This window comes from Caretta caretta, chromosome 4 (genome assembly GCF_965140235.1).
Source record: "Caretta caretta isolate rCarCar2 chromosome 4, rCarCar1.hap1, whole genome shotgun sequence".
Taxonomy (NCBI): Eukaryota; Metazoa; Chordata; order Testudines; family Cheloniidae; genus Caretta; species Caretta caretta.
This window is the reverse complement of record NC_134209.1, coordinates 102221567-102246758: the sequence shown is the minus strand read 5'-3', so window position 1 is coordinate 102246758 and position 25192 is coordinate 102221567. Positions and strand designations below refer to the sequence as shown.

Genomic DNA, 25192 nt, shown 5'->3' with positions numbered 1-25192 from the left:
TACACATTTTTCTGATTAAATTCTTCCTCGCAGGTCATAATTGTTTTTAGCTTTGTGAAATTAGCTCTGCTAAAGTAGCCATAGCTGTAAAGGAGGTATCAGTGGCATCAGCTGCAGACTGGAGAGTGGTCTTCACTATCAATTTGCCTTTGTCTATCAAACACTGTAAATGAGCTCTGTCCTGCTGCAGAAGGCTGTCAGTAAATTCCACAAACTTGGAGTAGTTCAGGAAATCTTATTTAGCCATTTGGGCCTGGTAATTGGCTATCTGCACAGGAGACTAGATGATGAAAAGGACCTTTCTCCCTAACAGATCCAGGTGTTTGCCCTCTTTTTCCATAGGAGTAGACCAGGGATGTTGCTGTCTAGCCCTTTCAGATGCAGCCTGGACCCACCAATGAGAAAGTCTTAGTGGATGGTTTCAGAACACTGGAACTCCTGCTACAGTCAGTGCCAGTCTGAGTTCCCCATGAGCTCTGGACACAACACTCCAGGGCATGGAGTCTCAGATGCTACCACAGGAGGGGAATGGACAATCTTTTTCTTTGATATCTTAAAAAGTAAGCTGACTCTCACTTTTTAGGAGGGTGTTTCTCCTTACCCTCTTCATATCTCCATTTCATGGAGTTTTGGATCTAGACGATACCAAGCTGGAAGATGTTGGTGCTGCATGGGCACTACCATGAGGCTCCAGACAATGAGGGAGAGAGTGGGAGGGTCCAAGGTCAGACAGGGACTTCATGGAGAGTTCCATCAGGTGCCTGTGGAGTCTGAAATTTATGAGACTGCCTAGTGCAAGGAGGAAAGGAGTGGCAGATCTCTCACTTTGATGGAATCTGTTATTCCCCAAGGTAATACAGGCAGCTCTTGTGCTGATCACTCACCAGGAAGACCAGAAGGCAGGCCAGGCAGTGCTAGAAGCTTTGGGCATACTAAGTGCTCCAAACAGTGGGGGAACCCTTGATCCCTACTAATCACAAACTCACTACTATCAATATAGCTAATAAAAAACTATACACAAAATACATACAGGTAAAAGCTAGAAGGCTAGACACAGAAGGATACCATCCCAGACTGCAAGCGGTAGAAAGGAACTGGAGAGGCGATCAGTCTGTGCCACCCTTTATGCCTTCAGTTGATAGCTCCAAGAAATGAAGGGCCCAGACATGGACTAATAAATGCTGCTATAATTTCTAGTCCTAGGCACATAGAGCAGACAAACACCCACAGCGAATACCCACAGGATCAGCATTCAAAGTAGAACTTAACTAATAGTGAGCCATCCTTTCACAGAAGCTACATGATGAAGTTTGGCTAGAACTTTGAGCACGCTGGCAACAGGAGTCCTAGAGAGATTTTTACTGTGCAACGAGCTATCAATGGCTGATGATGTTACGTGTACAGCAAGCAATATATTCAAATGTATTATACACTTTAACAATTTGGCCAACAAAATTGCTTCCTGGTTTCCATCCACCAACACAAGATAACCTGACTTTAAAAAAAGCCAAACCAGCATTTTACAGTATGTCAGAAAGGCTCGGGGGATGAATTTCAGAGCTGAGGACCCTCCAATCAGAGGGTACTGCGCCACCCCTGGAAGACAAACGGCAGAGAGCACTCCAGCTGATTGAAACGGCCATGACAGAGCCTGGGGGAGAAGCTGCATCAGTGATAAACAGCAGGGTTCTAGACCATTTGGGCTTTAGAGAGTGTCATCAAGCCCCTAAATTTCCACCCAACGCAAAACCACATAACTTTTTCAAACAGTTTCAGAAGGGTAAGTAAATTGAACCTCTTTTTAAAAAAGCATAATAAATAAAATATTTAAACACTGATCAACATGTCGCATGTGTGATGTGGAAAATCTTTTTAGCTTTATGAAAGTAATTTGTTCAGCTTTTTAAAGGATGTAAAAGAAATATTATTGAACTCTACAGTATAACAATTAAATACCCTCATTCTATCCACAACAGGAAAATCAGTACGCTGTAAATTATGTTTAAGAAATTTGGAATACTCCATACACTATTCATGTAAGCACATTTAAAAAAGAAAGATTTTTAAAAAGGAGTGCCTTGGGAGAGACTTCTGGCTCTTTTGTTTTCATGCTACTGAAGTTTCCAAAGGTGGTATAAGAACAGAAGCCCCGATCCTGCACCCATACAGAGCCCCACTGAAGTCCATGGAAGCCTGTGCATCTTCCAGTGCAGAATCAGGGACACATTTTATGATCCAAAACCTTATTTTGAAAATGGATGTTCATCTTAAATTAAAAATCATGTGCATATATGCACATGTAATATACACATACAACATACCCTTAATTATGAGATTGCTTAAAATAATTTCACAAAATATTAACAAATGGTTCAAACACTTTTTAAATTTTAGATTACTTTAAAACTGAAGAAAAATCCATAATCATAATTGCTTTCTGAAGAAACCCTTTTCTAATACTCAAAAACAATTCAGATCAGAGAAAAAGTTTACAATAGTTACTGAAGTTTTACTTTACCGAGTTGATGATGTGGATACATGCTGTAATTTGAATGTGAGAAATTTGCCTGATCTTCTTCATCTATGGTCTGTCCTAATGAAAGCAGGCTGACACGTCTCATCTTCAGTAGCCTTGGGGAGCTTTCAATAGTATTTCCAATATCCAGCACCACATCTCCAGAAATGACAGCAGGAACAACTCTTTTAAAAAACTCCATTTTTTGTTCCGTCTACTTTCCCAACACTGATGAAACTAGCTGCACAAAACACACCCAGGTGCCTGTACAAACTTCCTTGAAGAATCAGTAAGATGGACTACTCAAGCTACATTACATAATGAAGTCATGCTAAACCTGGGTGGTGCCAAACACCAGCAGGTCAGCTGCCAGCTGTTGGGAGGCTGATTTCAAAGATGTTTACTGTACTGACTGATAACAAAACCAAATAAGCCATTCAGTTACTGGAATATGAGCTGATCAACTGCCACAAAACAAGTAATAAATTTAGCACTATGATTATTTTAAACAAAAGTGTGATAAAATGTATATATATAAATGCAAATTTATTTTTGACAGTTAATTGGCTCTTCATTTCAATTAAGTGCACAGTGAGGAATATACATCTGCATTCACAGATAACACTTATCATTCAGAAAGTCCATTCCCCAGCTTTACAAACAGAGTTACTAACAGCTCCAATATTCCATGTTTTGAACCATTACATTCTTGTACAGCTACTTACTGCACATTAACATTTTATTATGCTAATGCACAGAAAAATCTGTCTTTCTTCCACACTTTTTACATTTGGGAATAAAATCAGCAAATATGATTAAAGACATAAATAAACCAACCATTTAAAACTAAAATTAGAGATCTATAAATACACTAGTGAAGTAGTTTCTTACCCCATCTGAGACTATGAAGAAAATATCACAGTAGTCAGGAATTATTTGTACATTACCCCTTGTTTTGAATGTCTATTAATGATCAGACTAGACAAAGGTAGAAGCTTATTTTCCTAATAACAGCAGCTCAGGATCTAAGTTATATTTTCAAAGTGTGATTAACAAAATTATCCAGCCCATGAAAGTTCTGTTTTTAAGTACACAAAGCTATTTTATAATATATCTTCTTTTAAAAAACATTTCTGCCAAATTCATCTTCAAATCTAGTTCTTACATAAATTCATACATAATAAAACATACAGAATAGTCTACATAAAATATTGAGTTCTGGGTTTCACAATATAATGACTGATTATACGGATGTTATTAAGTGACTAAAACTAGGTAGGAGCTTACCTACAATCTGTTGGAATCTGTTGCAGGTTACATTTAAATTGCATTGTGTCCACAAAAGTTTTTTTTTTTTTTTTAAAGAAAATCTGGTGTTTTAGTGCACTTTATTAAAGCCACTTGAAAAAGTGAGTTTACAGAGACATGGGAATTTACCTACAGCAAAGTAAACGTGCATGCACCCCACCCCACCCCTCTCAAAACAATTGATGTGCATTTGCCATCTCTGTCTACTAGTATCCCACATTCCTTTGCTGGCTTGGGTCATCCTGTTTACTTGCACGCCCTATACTGCTCTGGGGTCATCCCGACTGGATGTAACCTCCCCCATTTAAATGCTGGCATACATCCAGGTTCTGCCTTTTGGGATTCCAGCTCATGTGGAGTTCCTAAATCTGTGTCATACTCCCAATTATAGATCATGCCTCATTCTTCCCTGTGGTCTCATGCGGAGCTGCTGGACTTCACACTCCTCTCCCCAGAGAGCATTGATCAGGCACCTCTGAACAGTAGTCACTTAGCACAGGTATACAAGCAGCTATCACAACAAATGCCGGCTAGGAGCACAACCAGGACACTCCAGTGCCGCAGTAAGGCAAAGAAGCTCCAGCTGGGGTATAGGACTACTAAGTACTACAAGACCTGTGTGAAACCAAGCACAGTACCAGCAGACAATATGTTTGCTGGGAAGCATATCATTCCACCTCAGCATGTTGTGGACTCTATGATTGATCCTCCAGAATCTCATCAACCTGGTGAACCCCAGGGCAGACACAATCATGGTGATCCCTGAAACTCAGCCAGATGATCAACCTGAACCATAGGCAGAGACCCAAACTCTTGAGGGGACCAGTTCCAGTAACTATGGAATGTTGTATTACAACAGAAATGTACTCTAGGAGGGCTCAGGGAGGTCATTGAACAACTTTGTTGCAGGTTTCATAAGGATGCTGCCACACTGGTGTACCTTCTCTCTGTCTCCCACCCACCATCAAGTGACAGCCACACCAGAGACTACAAAATCTCCAGACCTTTACTTCTACAGATATGTGAACAGAAACAGCACTGAAGCTTGCGGTGTACCATCCCATACCCCCCTTACCTATCACAGCACTTAATGGTCTCTCACCTGCCTGGTCACTCACCTACCCTCCGCAATGGTAGCACCATGTGGGCTAACAACATGACTGTTTGAAGAAAGGCATTTTTATTATAGCAGTATATACAGAAAAGAAGAAAAAGTCTTGTTTCTGGATCACAGTTTCATTAATGCCCTTAGATTTGAATGAGCATGAATTTCACTACCCAAATTGTGCTACACAGACATTTCCATAAAGAAAGAAATGTTAAGACTCTTCAACTTCAGGAAAAAGCAATACAGTAGAACCTCAAAGTTATGAACACCTCAGGAATGGAAGTTATAACTCTGAAACCTTCATAACTCTGAACAAAACTTTATAGTTGTTCTTTCAAAAATTTACAACTGAACATTGACTTAATACAGCTTTGAGGCTTTACTATGCAGAAGAAAAATGCTGCTTTCCTTTTTTAGTACTTTATGTTTAACACAGTACTGTATTTGCACACACGCACGCGTGCATGTGTGGCGGGGGGGTGGGGGGGGTCTCTGCTGCTGCCTGATTGAATACTTCCAGTTCTAAATGAGGCGCATGGTTGACTGGTCAGTTCATAACTCTGAGGTTCTACTGTATTTTACAAGCGTTGGAATAGAGACTGCAAATTGGACAATAACTTGGTTTGCTCTTTTTCCCCATAGCTCTGGCATGACGGGGCTGGGGGTGGGAAAGGAGGATGGACTACAAGGACAAGGAAATGGCTAGCAAATCACAGACTGCTGCTGGGGGTGACTGAGAGGCTAATAACCCTCCTGGAGCACATGGCTTTGAAGCCTTCAAAAACTGAACAGCTTTATGAATTCTGAATACAGTTTTTACCACTCACAAGCTCAGAACATTCAACTTGGTGTATTAATTCATGCTAAAATTTTGTAAATATGTTTACGTTCATGGTTCTGAGTCTTGCCCCATTCACTGAATTGTGCAGCATCTCAGTCACAACATCCACAGATGCACAACATAAAGAAAGTTACAAGCATTATATGACAATTCACACATACCACCCTAAAAACTCAACAAATGCATGATCACATAACACAGGTACACTTGCATCAGAACATGTACACAAGACAACATGTTCAGTAATGGTCATAAAATGCCTTATACTCTTTACTAGTGACACCTACACAAAGTATGAGTGCAATGCACCCTCATTCTGTGCTCCTATGTAGCTGCATCATTTCATAGGGGCTTCCAATCCAGCTGTTCAAAATGTCCACCAAGTCTGTTGACCCACTGTCTCCATCCATTTGGGTCTCTCCCTTGCTTTCACAAAAGGCTGCGCAAAACACAACAAGCAGCTATCACAACAGGAAGATGTTTTTCATCAGCCTCCACCCTCAACATCAGGATCCTCCCTCTAACCTTTCAATCTTCCAAATACACATTCCTCAGTCGTTCTACAAATACTCAGTATAGTTAAACTGTTCTCATCTCCTACCCACATGTCTCTTAAAGGGCTTGATAAGCCAAGGATGCAGAGGGTAAGCTACGTCTCCCAGAATGAGTGGTAGAATGGGAGTGCCACCAGTGTCCATTGATACCATAGGTACCAAAGTTTCATTTGCATAAAATAGTCTAGAGATTTCTGGAGTTCTGGACCTTTCCAGACTCTCTCATATAAAATACATTCCACAGTATTCAACTTGCCCTTGGAGCACCATAGAGAAATAAACCTGTTGATCAACTCTGAGGTCTGTTGTTGGGAGCAAAGAATAGGCACAAGGGTCCCATCAATGGCCCCATCAATGGCCCCAATACAATTTGGAACCCCAACAGTACAAACCAGTTAATAACTGTGTATGCACTGCCTAGTCTTATGACCCAGGGGAAAATAATTTTCTTGATAGCAGCACATACCATCATAACAGCTCCAACTATTGAACTACCAACACCAACTTTATTAGCTACTGACCGGTAGCAATCAGGGATGGTAAGCATTCAAGTAGCGACAGTCACAAACTTCTCCACGCTGATGGCAGCTCTCATGTAAGCATTCCACCACTGCAACTCTAGCATGAACTCTGCACAGATTTGTAAGAAAGTGGCTTTTTTTTTTTTTAAATATATTGAAGTTCTGACATGACTAAGGGTCATCTCAGGTCTGCAGCACTATCCTACTAGTGAATGGTAGTGGGCCAAGCACAAAAAGCAGTGCTCCATCAAGTAAAGCTACTTGAGGGAAAGATGTAGAAGTGTCTGCCTGATTTCAGCCTCCTCTTCCTCAGAGGTCCTTACCACCCTGGTTTGTAAGTCACTGCATGACTTCAGATATGCTATCAGCAGTCTGTTTATATTCATCACCAGGAGGATTGTACTTATCAGAAATGTTTTCTCCATGATGCCTGACAGCACTTTGAAAATGGTGCTGGCTGGCTTGCAAAACCCAGATAGGATGAAGCAAGAATTATCATGGGAATTACTCAGTTTGACCCCACACCCCAGAATTCCATTGCCTTTGAGTAGGTATTCCACAATGTACAGTGAAAAAAAATCCCAGCATGCAAACAGCACAGCAACATGGTAATGGGCCATGGAATGTCTGTCCAGAATGCTTAGCACTGATTCTGAAAACAATACAGTGCAGTGTGACTGCAATGATATGAGGTAAAAAATACCTTAATTGTGTGATAATGTGGTGTGTATGTGCTGCTCGAGTAACACTTGCTGCAGATCACTTAATACAGGTACACAAAACCCGCAGCAAGTCTACACATGCCCTAAGATAATTGCCATAATGTATTTCACACTTCATAAGTGTTGGGGACACTGGGCACTACACTAGGTAACTCGGGAGGTTGGAAGACCACAAGTTTCGATGAAGCCCTCCTGCTCTAGGCCCGGATAAACCAAGGCCCCTTTGCTTCTTGAACCCTCCGTGATCCTGCATAACACTGAGGAAGCTAGCACACAAACAAACAGGTTTGCACACGGCTCGCCAGCCAAGGCCAGCTTCGGCCTGGGAAACAGATAGATAAGGCAGAAATGTTTAGCAAAATCTAGTAACAAATAGGACCAAATAAGGCAAGGCTCGGGCAATGCTACTAAGGAAAACCACAACTGGCTGCTTTAGCTGATTGGCTACGGTATTGTACGGGGCAACAGGTAATTGGTTGCATAAGCTTGTGTAGTGAAGTAGGAAAAGGTATAAAATGTATACTGGAATCTGCTGTACTGGGGCAGGATTTGAGACAGCTCAGTCTCCCTGCGCCCTATTTGGAGCTCCAAATAAATCTCTCTGCTTCTCCACCCCGTTGTGGTCATTGGCGCGACGCACACCGGGCAACGAACCCAGCTGTTGCTTGCCTCGGGCACTCTGCCAGCAACAGAAGTATTAACCTAATTAACAAGGCCAGATCTGAAAGAGAGCACATTAATTTATTAAGACATTTTTTCTACATCTATTCAGATGAAACCTTTAGGACCAAATTTTACTAAATTAACAATTCAAGTTAGCATAAACCTAGGCTGTTTTTCCTACATATATGAAATCTAACTTTTGATAGGCCTCTCTTTATCATATTTACCAAGACAGACAGACAGACAGGTAAAGTGAATTACCTGAAGGGAAGGATTTGTGAAATTCTGCAAGTAATCAGAAGTTGTCTTTACAATATACTGTGGTCAGCAGGTTCCTGCCTAGAAAAAATTGCATAGAACACAAATCCACACAGAAAAACAATGGAGTTTTCAGATGTTCCCACCATAGGTATGTAGAATTAAATAAATTAGTTAATGCATCAACAAATCGTAATTATAGACCTACAGTTCTACCAAGGGTTTCTTAAAACATAGTTAACTGTGATTACCTACATTTACATGTGTTTAGTTTATTAATCCTGAACACTTTTCCCTGATGACTAATGGAAGTATGGCCCTCTACAAGTTGGATGTAAGCAGCCCCAGGTACTACATGAAGACCTCACGTCTCATTGTATTTGTTACTCTAAGGCATGTTTGGCAAGCAGGAGGAAACCTTTACTTCCTCCACTTATAGATACATAGCTTGTTTCATAAAGTCCCAGACGTACTGTAAACTAGTGTAGAATAAGTCTGAATGCATTTGTGGGTCTAGCTGCCTTTCCTTCTTCAGATGACACGCTGCCAGGAATTACTACGTAAATAATAATTGATAAGGAATTACATTTCTTTCTAAAGTTTGGGTAATGACATGACTACTATACTATTAAAATGTGCACTTTTGTATAGACCCATTTAACACACACATACACACACGGTATAAATATCTGTTAGAATTTACCACACATTCAAAGTCAGTGCATCTGTCTTGATTTTGTGAATCCTAGGCTGTCTAACCATCAGAACCAAATGAACTACTTTAGCTGAGAAAACACACACACACACAGAGCGTGCTTCTGCAGTTAAATAGTTACACTGACCAGCCACAGACATAAAGCTAGACATTCCCATTTTTGCATACACATTGCATGGTTAAAATCTGGCATTTAGATTTGAAAGTCTATATGTCAGCACCCAAACAAAGATTTAAACATGTAAGGAACTTTCAGAAAGAATGTATCAATGTACTTAGCCTCCTGCAATCAGATCAGCACCTTGCAAACACACATGAAGATCATGCAGGGCTATGGGTTGAGCAAAAGTCAGATCTTCAAGTAAAATGAGTGCAGGTAATTCTACATAACTGAAATCCACAACTAAAGTTAGGTTGCCTTCAAAAATATTAAAATATATTGACATTCGACGTAGCTGAAATTCTCTCTTGGGGGGGACAGACATTAGCAAGAGCATTTCAGGATCAAGAGTCATGATTCTCCTGGGACTAAATTTATCCATCGATATCATGTGTTCACAAGAGGTAAGTTTGCTTGGGTAAAAAGAGGAGCCCATAACCTTACTGTTTACAGAATGTAAGTTTCATGTTCCAGCTTCCTGGGACAAAAGTAGAACCCAGCTGCTTGTCCTGGGCTCTGTGTACAATTACTAACATTTGAAGAGTCATGAAAGGGACAATTGTCTAAATAAGAGGGGAACTAGGGGCCCCTATTGCCCCAGCCACTTCGCTGAATATGCATTCCAGTAAATGCTAGGGTTTACAGAGCATTTATATTTAATAGTCACAGCTTCTTTATGAGGGTTGGCAAGTAGTATCTACATTTTACAGATGAGGGAATTCACACAGAAAACTTATCTGACCATAGCTAGAGGCATGACACGTACAGACTACTGAACTAAACACCGGACTGAGTGCAAGGATTTGTACCATGTGACATATCACTGAACTGTCCCTCCTTTTGGCCAGAGGTCAGATTGACTGCTTAGCAGAGGAGCAAGCTCAAATGCAGTTACCTTGGGGACAGTTTATAGTACAAGTACCATCAACATTCCCCCACACCACAAACTGATCTTGTTTTCTCCTCAAAACAGAGGGACATGTGCCCATGGTTTTCTGCAAATAACCAGAGACCTTTAAGGGAAAAAAATCTAGTGACAAGCTTTTAAGTCTCTTTCTTTCTTCAACCTCCTGCACCCTCACTTACAAAAGATGTTCACCAGTTTCCACCATTTATTTCAATCTTGTAGTGCTCTGTTAAGGCTTCTGAGTATCATGCTGTCGGATTTGGTTTCTTTCTCTATTATTCTGGATCATGTTTCTCTAGATCTTTCCAGGTGGTATCCATATTATCACTTGATGTGGAAGTCATGTTGGTGGCATCCTTGAAGTGTGTCCTAAATATGTCCACTGTCTAGTGGACATTTTAAGTTTAGTGATTGGTTAATATATTTGTTAAGGCTCTCTCACCTTTGCAATGAAACACATTATAAACTTACTTTAAAAATAACAACACACAATGTTGAGGTTCTCTTTTACATTTCTAGATCCCCAAATTTGCGGTGAGCCTCAAAGACCAGTTCTGGCAGCATCTGGAGCTTGTGGGCTTCCCACACCTAGAGGGAGCTGGGAGAGGACAGGGGGGTGGGGGGGGCAAAAATTTAAATTACTTACTAGCCAGAAGCAAATATGAAAGATAGTCCACACCTTTCTCAAAAGCGGATACCAGGGGAGGAAGAAGACAGACAGTGGGAGGAAGGTTTCTCACTAAGTTTTCATCCCTGAATCTTGTGAGTGGGCCTTCCGTAATAACTTACTTATTAAAAACTCTTTAGTGATTTAGTCTACTTATTAAGTGTATGTAACCTGTACAACACAAAGAACTATTTGGGATCCTAATGAGAAGTTAAGGAGGTCAAATGTACATTTAGTTAAAATTACAACATGCAACCTTCAGTCAAGAGGCTTACTGAATGTAACATGAACCTATCCAAATAAATCACTACAATTCACAATGATAATCCTGTCCTGACTTGTTTATTTCTTTCCTCAAGAATTAGAACTAAATTCAGACCTCTGGTAAAGAATCATAGAATCATAGAATATCAGGGTTGGAAGGGACCCCAGAAGGTCATCTAGTCCAACCCCCTGCTCAAAGCAGGGCCAATTCCCAGTTAAATCATCCCAGCCAGGGCTTTGTCAAGCCTGACCTTAAAAACCTCTAAGGAAGGAGATTCTACCACCTCCCTAGGTAACGCATTCCAGTGTTTCACCACCCTCTTAGTGAAAAAGTTTTTCCTAATATCCAATCTAAACCTCCCCCACTGCAACTTGAGACCATTACTCCTCGTTCTGTCATCTGCTACCATTGAGAACAGTCTAGAGCCATCCTCTTTGGAACCCCCTTTCAGGTAGTTGAAAGCAGCTATCAAATCCCCCCTCATTCTTCTCTTCTGCAGGCTAAACAATCCCAGCTCCCTCAGCCTCTCCTCATAAGTCATGTGTTCCAGACCCCTAATCATTTTTGTTGCCCTTCGCTGGACTCTCTCCAATTTATCCACATCCTTCTTGAAGTGTGGGGCCCAAAACTGGACACAGTACTCCAGATGAGGCCTCACCAATGTCGAATAGAGGGGGACGATCACTCGCTATGCCCCTACTTATACATCCCAAAATGCCATTGGCCTTCTTGGCAACAAGGGCACACTGCTGACTCATATCCAGCTTCTCGTCCACTGTCACCCCTAGGTCCTTTTCCGCAGAACTGCTGCCTAGCCATTCGGTCCCTAGTCTGTAGCTGTGCATTGGGTTCTTCCGTCCTAAGTGCAGGACCCTGCACTTATCCTTATTGAACCTCATCAGATTTCTTTTGGCCCAATCCTCCAATTTGTCTAGGTCTTTCTGGTATACATATGCAAAACCATCAGTTGGAGCACTATGCCTTCCCAGCCCAGTACAGGTTTTCACCCTTAAATGAGAGTCCAGAAAGTCACAAGTGAAGTACATTAATAGTAATCCAGCCATCATCCACAATAAACTGCAACTGTTTTATTCTATACTATATAACATATAGGCACTATTTATCTGTCAAATTCATTTTTGAAAGATGAAAAATAGATATAGGAGTTCTACGACATTTTTCTAATGAGCTCAATCACACACTGAATGCTGTTTCATATTTTGAGTTATTTTGTAAATAACATATTGAGCACACACTTAAAACGTACAATCAAGAAGCATTTCTAAGACATAATAATGACCTCCCTCTCTGAAGGGCACATATAAGGTAAGAGGAAGTACAATGAAAACTGTCTGCCAGAAATCTTTGAAGATTTTCATTAAAAAAAAAAAAAAAAACCTAGGCAAAAAGGAAATGCCTGGTACATAATGTAACTGGTTGCTCAAACTTGTTCAGGAAGATTTTCTACTTGCTTCACATGAGATACAGCACATTTTTCCTCATGCAGCTGAACACTCATGAAACGTACTAGGCTGGCAAAATGACTGTTGTTTCAATAATCTAGCCCAATAAGTATATTGGGAGTCTAACAAATGTGAATATCCAACAGTCTACTACTGTTTTTAAAAAGATGACCCTGCAAAGTTTTCTTTGTAAATTAACTAATTGCAGAGAGAAAGGTCAGGAGAACATTCCGCACAATTTTTTAAAAGTTATCTTTTGTTATACATCCCAGAATTATAGCTGACTAGCTCCTGCTCCACGGTGATCCTAATATGTACCATTCAATGACTACATAGCTACCAAAGAATCCTTTTAGAGCACGGAGCCAGGTGGTGAGAGGGAGGAAGGAAATCAAGTAAGTAGCATTTTTAAAACTATGTGACAGTTTTGCTTCAAATAAAGTAAGGTCAGTTGCACACTGAATGCTTTTTTTTTTTTTTTTTTGCGCTGATGCTGTTTAGGGCATTCAGTAAAGAATCATACATTGATTAAAACATGCACATTAGCAGGTCACTTTTACACAAAACAGTACTATTTTCCCCATTCCTTCTGCAAAGTATAAGGGAGTCAAAGCTAAGAGAGCACCAACTTTATGACATCCTCTAGGTAAACCTTCCTTTGACTGAGGAGTACCAATATTAGTACCGAGGATGTTACCGGCCGGAGACTGCCATCTGGATGGTGATTGTGGAACTGGTTGTGGAACCATGCCTGGATGGCAAATCTTGTGACAACATCAGTACTGACCATGATATCTGATGGAGAACGGCACCTAGATGATGATCTTGAAATCTGGTGCTGTGAAGTTGCTTTTGAATCTAGGCAAACTGCCTAAGGGTGCCAGAAGGGTAAATGCAACATCTGGTATGGGATTAGGGACCTATTCCATGGACGTGTTCGCACAGATCTGCATGTGTAGGTGTCTTAGCCCTGAAACCTCGATCTGTGCATCAAGGATTGACAGTTGAGCTCTTGTAGAGAAGGTTTCTGATCTGTAGGAACTCTCCTCCGAATCAGGTGACAAATCCATGTTAGAATGCCAGGGTGGGGCAATACCCAGCAGAGAAACATGTGAACAGGACCATTGCTGGCAAAATAAGGTCAACACTCAAAAGATTTGAGGATTCCCGATCAGCAGCACTGAGCTCCTACCATGGTGGGCGAACACCAGAACCGGATGGCACCGACAGGATCCACCACTGACAGCACCTCTCTAGAAAGTACAGAGGCTGTTGTCAGAGCTGGTACTTGTGTAATTGAGAGAGAAGCAGGAAACTAGTTATCCTGCCTGAGTAGTGAATCTCATAACGTCAAGTATAAGAAGTCCCTGGCTGCTGCATATGCCTCAGGTATTTTTGGTACTACCAAAGTTGTTTGCGAAGTCGGTACTTCAGACTAAAAATGGTTCTGCAGACAAAGCCAGCAATGGACTTGGTCTCAATAGCACCTCTTGAGGTCCCAGCCGACAACTCAATACTACCAGAGAGTGGTCCTGGGGACCATCCTGCCAAAGATGCCCTAAGCTCGGTACTTGTCCTCTTCTTATGGGAATCTCATAACCCCTGAAGAAGATGACTTCTTGAAAACAGGGGTACCAGACTTCTTCTGATGCTTGTAGGGCACCAGACAGGGAGAGTGATTTCTTCTATCCAGCTCATTTCTGTGCAGGACTCTGCCATGTCTGGCAGTGCACTGCAGAAGCGTGTGGAGCTTGAGTCCTCATGCACAGAGAGGCTTGGTACCAAATGGAGGCACAAAGCCACTGCCATCAGAATGTCCCTGAAACAAACCTCTCATCTCTTTTGGTTCAGGGTTTGAACCCCTTACAGATGGGGTACTTAAGCCTAATATGACCCTCACTCAGGCACTTTAAGCACTTGGAGTGTGAAATGCTGATTGGCATTGACTTATTGCAACCAGAATGGCACCTCAAACCCAGAGGCTTTGGCATGCCCTGGTACAGAGCAAAAGGTTGATGAAAACAAACAAACAAATTCACAAATATAATTAAAAACACAAAACTATAAACAAGTACCACTAAATTAACTATAAACTTTTAAACAAACTATTTATAAATAAACCTTTAGAAATTCACTAAATAGGGAAAGTGAGAGGAGCTAGCTCACACTCTATCCACCATTCAGAAGCAGTGAGAAGAAACCGAGGGGGCTCAGAGCAGCACAAGCACATGGAGGGGGCACATGCTGCCCCAATGGGTACTACTCTGAGAAAGAGTTTTCCAGCTCTGATGTACAGGCACTCAGACACCTAAAGTGGAATAGATGTGTACAAGCACTCCCAGAAGAACTACCACACCCAACAAACTGGGAACGGGGGGAGGGAATCAAGAAATGTCACACAGGTTTGAACTGCTGGGTTTCCAACTGACTACATAGGAAAACACTATATAAAGGAAGACTATGACCCCAATTAAGGAGAAGAGCTTCATAAGTTATTAGTTACAGACACAATTTCAAACACAGATTTAAGATCACAAAAGGAATTCACGTAATAATTACTCCCATAGTAATTATTTCCTGCAATGAGTTTAATTGTTGGCTTCAAATTTCAGCTTATTTGCCTTAAGCACTGAAACAGGTATATTACAATATGTACATAAAACAGAACCATAATGGTGACTCTTCAATTCTAACTAATTTGATTCATAAAAACCAAATACAATGTAAGCAATCTTCTTGTATATAAACATCTTGATTTTGCTTGTGTTTTGGTTTTTGCAATTGGCAACATCTGTAGTTAATTAGAAATAATATGATTTGTTTTAAGACAGAAATGTGAAATTGGTTTGCACACAGCATTGAAAAAAGTAACAGTTGTGTCTTCTGTAATTCTCTACCCATCTGTTTACAAAATCAGAAAAAATTATACTTTCTCCTTTTCTTTCGTATTTTAATTTGAAACACTCTACAGAAATTAGAGAGAAAACTTGAAAGTCTGTTTACAAAAATACATTTTAAAATTTTGCTTCCTTCCAGTACGTCTGAATATATTAAACATGGACACAAGAACACACCTGGGCACTTATAGGCACAAGAACACAGCGAATAACATCCTAAGTAATCATATCATGTGTTGTGCCCACAGAGTTCCTATCAACTATGCATTATAAAGAAATCTTTAGTTTGTACCATGGCTGCCAACATAATCTCTCTGGCTGACACTGTCCCACCAAGGTTTGTCCTAGGCATTGTGCAATTTCTCCTGCATTGGTGGCCTCCCACCATGAGATGTGTAAATCCAGACAGGGCATTACACTTCGCTGTTCTCCAGCCCTCTGAAGACTTTCCCTTCATTTCTCCAGCATACCTCTGTTTTTCTAGCAGATGTTTTGTTCATTTTTAAGACTTCTGGCTCTTGGGACTGGGTAGGGTTATTGCACAGTCAGCTGGAGGACAGCTATGGTGAGGTTATAGGAGGCAGGCAAGAAATTTAGTTGCAGAGCATATAAAGCAGCTGCTCAATTACTGTACATCATTCCTACCTAAAAACAGACCTGTTATTACACCAAATAAGTGTTGAAGATTTGGGGGGTGGGAGGAGAAAGAGCAAAGTAAGCTTGGGAGGAAACCCTAATGTGTGTGTCTATATGGATGTTCAGAGGAAAATTATATTTAGAGAATAAGATAATTAAATTTTGAGCGGAAGTCATCAGGGCTCAAATTAAACTAGATTACAAATCACACCAGGTCAGCAACCTAGTACCCAGGCTGCCATCTTGTGCTCCAGAACAGGAAAATTTATACTTGATTACCTGAAAGTTCCCTTTATTCTAGTACAAAAGTCTAATGACCCGCTTTTGGATCTTTAGCCCCTTTGCAGTTTAGGAGGGAAAAATCAGAGCTATCAGTCACTGGCAGGGAGGGAATGGCCCAGACCCAAAAGACACAGCCAGTTTGAGATAACTGTTCCCAGTTACCCCTATGCAGTCAGGAAACTCTGCCTGCAACTGAGGAGGGGGGGAGGGAGGGGGAGACAAAAACAAAACTCCACTCCACTAGCTCAGTCCCTTAATCCTTGTTAATAATGGTCTGGTCCTGCCTTCTGAGTTATGAAAGGATTGGCTGCCCAAATGAGAGATCTGTGAGTCTCCTTGTGAAGAAAAATCCGAATTACACATTTTTTTTTTAAAAGCCTCTAGTTCAGGGGTGGGCCCGAGGGCCACATCTGGGAATAGAAATTGTATAGCGGGCCATGAATGCTCACAAAATTGGTGTTGGGGTGTGGGAGGGGGTAAGGCCTCTGGTTGGGGGTGCGGGCTCCAGGGTGGGGTCAGAAATGAGGAGTTCAGGGTGCTTGAGGAGGCTCCAGGCTAGGAGGGGGACATGGGGGGGATGAGAGCTCCAGCTGGGGGTGCAGGCTCTGGGACTGAGGAGTTTGGGAGGGGGGGAATCAGGGCTGGGGCAGTGGGACGGGGAGCAGGGGGAGGCTCAGGTATGCAGGCTCTGGGTGGCACTTACCTCAAGCGGCAACTGGAAGAAATGGCATGTCCCTTCTCTGGCTCCTAAGCAAAGGCGCAGCCAGGCAGCTCTGCATGCTGCCCCATCTGCAGGCACCAACTCTGCAGCTCCCATTGGCCATGGTTCCCAAGCAATGGGAGCTGCGGGGGCGGAGCTTGGGGCATGAGCAGAGCTGCGTGCCCTGGCTGCCCCTATGTGTAGGAGACGGAGTGGGGCTATGCGGCTGCTTCCGGGAGCCGTGTGGAGTGGCCCCCGACCCTGCTCCCCGGCTGGAGCACCAGAGCAGGGCAAGCCGCAGACCCGGCTCCACAGCGGGAGCTCAGGGGTTGGATTAAAACAGCTGGCAGGCCGGATCCAGCCCACAAGCCGTAATTTGCCCACCCCTGCTCTAGTTGATGGGGCTGTAAAACAAATTTATAATCTACAATTGCATCTGCCTCAGTCTGCAGCGTCTGAGAGGTGTGAATCGTCCCCATCCATCTCCATGAAAGGTATAGTTAAAACTTCCAGCCTGCAGGTATCTCTGCACTGCCAAAAGAAATGTGTTCTTAACTGTAGTCAGCTAAACTAGGTTAAAATATCATTGAAGATTTGGCTTTTAACTCACATTAGCAGCTCCGGTTAAAGAGGAACCTGGGGTTTAAATGAAGCTACTATCCTGAGTTAAAAGCGGCAGCAAAAGTTACTCACCTTGTGCAGTAATGATGGTTCTTCAAGATGTGTCTCCCTATGGGTGCTCCACTACAGGTGTGCTTGCGTCTCTGTGTTGCTAATTGGAGAACTTCAAAACCAGTGTCCGTTAGGCTTGCACATAACCCGTCTTTCATCAAGTCCTGTCACAAGGATAGTCAGGGTGTACAGGATAACCCAGCTCACTTCCTTCTCTATAAAGTCATTGACAAGCATGCCGAAGTAGAGGGGAAGCGGGTGGGTTGTGGAGCACCCATAGGGACATACACCTCAAAGAACCATCATTACTGGACCAGGTGGATAACAACTTCTTCTAGTAGTGTCCCTAAGGGTGCTCCACTACAGGTGACTCCCGAGCAGTATCCCCTCTGGAGGGCTGGGACTTCAGAGTCAGGTCAGCCCTGTGGAGCCAAAGATGGCATCAGAGGCGGAGTCCCCAGTGATTGCATAACGTTCGGCGAAGGTGAGGACTGACGTCCATGTCGCCGTTCTACAGATCTCTGAGATAGGGACATAGGGACATTCTTGAAGAAGGCAACAGATGAGGAGATGGACCTTGTGGAACGTGTACAAACAGCATGTGGAGGGGTCATACAGTGAATTTGATAACGTTGTCTGATACAGTTTAAGACTCACTTGGAAAGTTTTGGGGCTAATATTGCCGAGTCCTTGGATCTTTCCGCAATGGAGAGGCTTCCTCAAGGCCTTCGTCCTGCCCAGGTAGAAGGCTAGGACTCTTCTGACACCTAGAGTATGAAATATAGCCTCTCTGTTGTCTCAGTAAGGCTTGCAATAGAAGGTTGGAAGATGAATCAACTGGTTCATGTGAAATGGGGAGGTTACCTCGGGAACAAATTTTGGAGGTGGCCCAAGTCTAACCTAGTCCCAAAAGAATACCGTATGGGGGAAATGTGCCATCAGAGCCATTATTTCCCCTATTATCCTGGACAAAGTAAACGCTGTCAGAAAGGCAGTTTTCATCAAGAGGTAAGCGAGTGAACACGTGGCCACGGGTTCGAAGGGAGGCCTAGTCAGTCCCTTCAGTACCAGGTTTAAGTCCCATGTGGGAATAGGAAGCCGAGGTTGTGGACAGAAGTTTACAATACCCTTTAGGAACCTTTTGGTGGTCCAGGATGACAGCACTTAGTACCCCTCCACGGGATGACAGAAGGCTGTTATAGACACTAGGTGGACTTTAAGAGAGCTTATGGACAGCCCCGATCTTTTTAGTGCCAGTGCATAGTCTAATATGTTTGGAGGAATGGTGGATGTCAGGGAGATTTGTTGAGATGCACACGAAATCTGAAGCCTGGATAATTTTGGCAGGTAAGTACATAGTGTCAAGGATTTTCTGCTGTATGATAATAACCTCTTGCATCTCCGTTGATCAGGTGTTGGAACCAAGGAGCAATGCCTTGAGGCAGAGAATCACCAAAACTGGATTTAAGGTATGCCCTCTATTCTCTGAAGAGATGCAGAGTGGCCAGGAGCGAGATTGGTGGGCACGTTGAGAGTTATAACAGATAAGGGTACCAGGTCTGTCTCGGCCACATTGGGGCAATCAGAATGATGTGTGCGCCATCACTTTTTCCCCCTACTATTGAAGGTCCTACTGAAGATAAAAGGAGTAAAAAAATCCCTGTCTCAGAGGAGGAGGAGAACATTGCCTAGAGAGTGATGTCCTATGTCTGCTCTGGAGCAATATCATGTTGTACAGGCATTTAGATGTGCACCCCACCCCATGAATGATGTGTCAGTGGTGAGAAGTAACGACAGAGGACTTTTTGCATGAAAGGGATCCCTTTGCAAATGTTGGCTGGGTTTTTACATCAATCTAAGGAAGTTTTTACCCCTAGTGGGTAGTGACAGGGCTTTGTCTAGTTTGTCCCTATCTGGTAGGTAAACCAGGCTGAACCACATCTGAAGGCACCACTTGTGGAGTCTGGTATGTGGTATTACCACTGTGCCCGCTGCAAAATGCCCTAAGAGTTGTAGGCAGTGTCTGGCTGATATGTGTGGGCTGTTTTGTATGGTGTCTGTGAATGTGGCCAGAGAGAGAAATCAGTGCTGTGGCAGGAGATATCAATAAACTACAGGGGATGTACTGGAATGAGGATTGATTTGTGGGTGTTGATCTGTGGGCCAACCTCTGTGAACAAGTTCATTACAGCTTTGGTGACTCATTGAACCTCTTGGAGAGACTGGGCTCTGAGGAGGTAACCGTCCAATTAAGGGTAAATCATGATCCCTTGGGAGCATAAGTGGGCAGCCACTACTGAGAGAATTTCAGAAAATACTCTTGAGGCCAAAGATAACCCAAAGGGGAATACCCTCTACTGGTAGTGATCTTGTTCCAGTGAGAATCTGAGAAATTGTGTGAGCGTTAGTAAGACTGAGATGTGAAAATATGCATCCTGGAACTTGAGGGCCAAAAACCAGTCTCCCTGTTCCAACACTAGAATGATCATTGCTAAAGTGACTGACTGACTCCCTCCCTCAGTCCCCCTTCCTCTTGGGTATTAGGAAATACCGAGAGTAAAACCCTTTGCCTTGTAGATGTTACGGTACTGGTTCTGTGGCTCCTAACTGGAGGAGGCAGTCTACCTCTTGTTGTAGTCTTTTGTGAGGAGGGACAGGGATGGTTGTAGAGGAGGAGGCAGGGAGGCAAAATGGATACAGTACCCATGGCGAACAATCTCTAGGGCCCTTTGGAATACTGCAAGATGGTGGCCAAATGGTTGGGTAGCAATGGTCAATTGTAGCAGTTGTGGGGAGTGCTCTGTCGGCACCTCAACCAACACATCAAAATTGGTGCTTAGACGTGGAAGGCTGGGACAAGGAGGATTGCTGGCCAGATGGTTTACATCTAGAGAATTTAGTTTTCTTCCTCTGTGGCTTGTATTGTTGAGCCAGGTATTGGGAAGTGTGTGGCCTATGCTGGGGCTGCAGACTAAATTTTCTCTTTTGTCCCGGCACGTACATGCCTGGTGAACTGAGAGTGGTCCAAGAATCCTTTGAAGTGCAAAGAGAGGCATTGGTTTTCTCCGCAAAGAGCTTAGTGCCCATCTTGGATAGTTGCCTGCACCTCCTTTGGGAAACCCGACAGGTGGAGCCAAGAGGCACATTACATCACCACTGCCATGGAGATAGATCTGGTTGTAGTACTGGCCAAGTCAATGGCAGACTCCAGTGTGGTTTTTGCTACTAGCTGCCCTTCTCGGATGATGGCCTTAAATTGTTCGTGATGCAACCTGGGCAAGGCAGCTGCTCAATAAAACTGTTCAGTTTCAAGTAATTCATATAATCGTATTTCACCATAAGTGCTTGATAGTTGACTATTCAAAACTGAAGCGTGGCCAAATGTGTCTTCCTGACAAATAGGTCCAGACACTTCCAGACTCTATCATGGGGAGTGGTCCTCATGGCCACAAGAATTGACCACCAGGATGGAGTTGGGTGAAGAGGTGGGAGAAGAGGAACTCTGTTTCTCTCACTAGAATGCAGTACTTTTTGTTCACTCACTTGCAAGTCGGTGCGAGCAATGCTGGGGTCTGCCAGATGATTCTCGCGAGGTCGAGAAGAGCTTCAATTGACAGGGAGGGCCATTTTTGAGGAAAATGAATGGAGGATGTCCAGTAGCTTGTGGTGCATATCCTTGACTTCCTCCAGAGGTATCGGGAGAGAGTCAGCCTCTCTCTTCACAAGGTCCTGGAATAAGCAAAAATCATCCACCAGGAATGGGGATGGGGGGGGGGGGTGTGGTATGACAGTCTCGTATGTAGAAGGAGGAGGATATAGTTTTTGGAGTCACCACCTCCTCAACATTGCCCTCACACTCCTCAGAGAGATTCCCTCGGAGGGCTCTGAACCCCTGGATGCCATAGCTAAGGAAGCATGTCTCAAAGACTCATGGGTGGGACCAGAAGCTCCACAGGCATGGTGGTAGTATGCAGTCCAGGGGTCCCAGTATCACCACTGGGGTGGCAGTGGCATGGAGCCCAGTGGTGGTGCTCATCGATGGCTGTACCAGGACCATGGCTGTACTCAGGTGGAGCCATCTGAGAATATGCCCGGGGGCCGTGCTGGTATCAGGCACCATAGGGTGCTTGGGAGGAGTACTGAGATATCCCCTCCTCCAGTTCACTGAGTCCGCACTCGAGAGTGAGGGAACATGGCAAGGCAGCGGGGAAAACTCCCATTCTGGGTGGAGACTCAGATCCTGGCGCCGAGGAGAGGAGAGACTGGTACATCAGTTACATGGAAGTCCCTCAAATGCCAGAATTCCAGCAGTGCCAACCATCTCAGTTCCACGGGGAGGGGCGGGGGGGAGTGGGTGTTGAGATCTTATCCACACTAGCCATTCAGGTACCAGATGAGGCATTGGTACCGATGGGACACTGCATACCAGTGATTCTTGGAGTGTTTGCTCCTATCCTTCACCATAGTTGTTGTTGAATTGGTGCCCATGCCCATTGGGTCTGTGGGTGTGCCAGTGGCACCTGCTGCCTTGAGCCATGGGTACCGGGCTTGGCCTGTCTCAGTGCTGATGAGGATACCGAGGATACCAAACATGCTGGAAATGGTTTGCAGCTAGCTCATGGCTCAGGGACTTCGTGCTCTCTTTTTCGACTTGTGGGGCCTACAGCTGATTTCCTCACCCATGGCCTTTGGATGTTGAGGGTTGTGAGGAAGACTCACATTTGCGTGGAGACTCTTGGCACGGGTCCAGAGGAGGTCTGAGAGCTACCAACATGCATATAGTCTTCTGCCTCAGCTCTCTGTCCTTGAGAGACCAAGGTCTAAGCTGCTGGCAGAGAGCGCACTTTTGAGGAACATGTCCTTGCCCAAGGCAAGAAATGCACTGTGAGTGTGTGTCTGTGATGGGGCTAGCCTCATTGGGCGGGAAAGGGTCCCCAATGAGAACGAACACGAACACAAACACACGCGCATGCACTTACTTTAGACTATTAGGACAAAAATAAAAGACACTAGAGTAATTACTACTAAAAACTAGGCTCTAGGCTAAAAAGAAATGATGAGATAATAATCAATAATGACTGCTTATAGCTCTGTTTCTAGCCAGGGCAGTTGAGAAGAAACTGAGGGAGGTTAGCCCTCATGCACTAAACTAGCTATGTGGCAAGGTATGAGGAGAGATGGCACATGTCTGGGATTAATGGACATTGCTACCAAAGTTCTCTGATCAGCAGTGCAGAGATGCAAGCACACTTACAGTGGAGCACCAATAGGGACACAACTGGAAGAACTGCAGAGTCTTGACTGCTATTTTAACCATAGTTAAGAATACCTTTGTTAGTGGGAGGTGAGGGGTTAGAAGACAAAGTGAATGACAAAACCAGGGATACCAAAAAGAAGGCAGAATTCATTTTGTAGTTAAATAAACTTTCTATAACCTTAGTTCCATGATTCTTTATTTTAGTTCTGAAGTTACCCAGCTGGAACCCAAATATATTGTTCCTTCATATTTATTGTTTAAAGTTATTTAAATCAGACAGAGTGACATACCTTGAAATGAGGGGTATTTGAGAGGTATGGCATTAACTTAGATAGCCAGTCAGGATGATTTAAAATGTCAACACTGAAGCAAATTCACTACTAAAAAAGCATGTAAGGAGTGGGACAATCATAATACAAGATTATTTGTACAATATACCATGAGTGATATTTCGTTTTAGTGCTGTGAGAGGGCAACACCTGGGAAAGTACCTCATTTAACTCCACCCAGCAAAACAGATCCATGGAGCCAAAAGGCCAGTGGGAAAGAGTGGAGCATCTGAGACCAATCCCACACAGACAGTGGGGACAAGAAAAATAGGGCCCCAGGCATATACCTGTTATGCATATAGGTCTTAATTATTTTTATGGGTGTATCTGAACCCCATCGAGAAGGGCAAAGCCTCTGGAGCACAGCAGATCATGTCTGCAGTTCTATAAAATAATCCCATTTTATAGAACTGCACATTGCATTATGAATAGCATCTCATTTTGGCATCTCCAGTAGGCAGAGCTTAGTCTGAGTACAGTTCAGGTTGTGAGCACTATCAGTTTCAGGGTAACTGCACCTGTATTTCCCTCACTGTGGTACACTAACGGCACCCACTTTAGGCTCCCAGCCATCACCCCTCTTGGGTGTCTCACTTACTTCTAATGAGAGGTTCTTTAAGGTTGCCCGCTCCCTACCTACATAGTGATATTCCCAGTAAGACAGACTGCCCTAAAAGGTCAACATCTGCACATTGTTTTCTCTCCAGTGGCTATGACCAGCATATTCCTGCCGTTATAAAAGTTATGACACAGCTCTTTCTAAGATGGCACATTTATTAAGCTGAAAGCATTACAGAGAAAACATTAAAAACCATAGAAGAACCTACCCACACGCTAAAAAGCTTACCAGAGATCATTCATCTGTTTTATGGGGCCCTAGTAGATTAAGTCTTCCAATCCCTCTACAAGGATTGGGGGCCCCTCTGGGACAGAAGGTTCTATTTACTGGATCAGAATCAGTTTAAACTCAGGCTATTTATTCAACAGCCTTTTCTTTTTCTGTTGAGCTCTGGCGTATCCAGTTTGTATTAGTATATGCGAGCATCTCTAGGTAGTGGTATTTCTCTGAAGATATTACAACCTGAGTGAATTTGCCTAATCACCAGACTGTTCTCTCCCTTGGAATTACAGACAATCCCTGGCCCACAATGATACATACACTTAATACAGTAAGATCTCCCAAAAGATATTGCAGGAAATTGCACTGATACAAGTGGAGCTTGGGAGAGTACCACTACTTTCCCTCCCTCCCCAATTTGAGCCCTGGTTTGAGCCCACTATTTGGGAGAAGAGAATTGACTTCTAAAGGATGAGGGATACTAGGGTATAGGCAAAGAACATACAAGATTTTATTTGGGGTGTGGGAACACACAGGGAAGGATCCTAGATAATTGGGGAAGGGGTGGAGGGAATCAAAAGTAGGACAAAAAACAGGAAGTCTGGAGGCCCCACTGATGTACAGAGGTGGAGGAACTCAACACTGCTACCTTTCTAGTGGAGAAAGTGTGTAGATGCCCTCTGAAAACACAAGAAGGAGGGACTGGGGGTGGGGGGAGGGGGAAACAGGCCTACTTCTGCTCACTGAAGACAGTGGAGAAAAGGAAGAGGGAAGGGTCTGCAGGTGTTGGGCCTTCCCATAAGAAAGGAAGGCATTTCTTAGGGGAGGAGTGTTTGTTTGAGGAGGGAGGGGCTCTCCCTGGCTTCCAGCTGCTTAGCTGTACACCCAACCTGTGAATTTACATTCATATTTAA

The 25192-nt window shown here is 43.4% G+C and overlaps 1 protein-coding gene across 11 annotated transcripts in view; it reads right to left on the bottom strand.

Annotated features, from left to right (window-relative positions):
• Positions 1–25192, bottom strand: part of FRYL (FRY like transcription coactivator) — a 415631-nt gene that overhangs the window by 342985 nt on the left and 47454 nt on the right. For 9 of the 11 annotated variants that reach the window (XM_048848354.2, XM_048848358.2, XM_048848356.2 and 6 more), the window contains exon 1: positions 2519–2817. The exons of the other annotated variants lie outside the window; for them this stretch is intronic. In XM_048848354.2, coding sequence (XP_048704311.1) covers positions 2519–2717 — 199 coding nt within the window. In that variant the 5' untranslated portion in view covers positions 2718–2817. Of the gene's footprint in view, positions 1–2518; positions 2818–25192 lie in introns of those variants that run through there. 11 annotated transcript variants of the gene reach the window in all.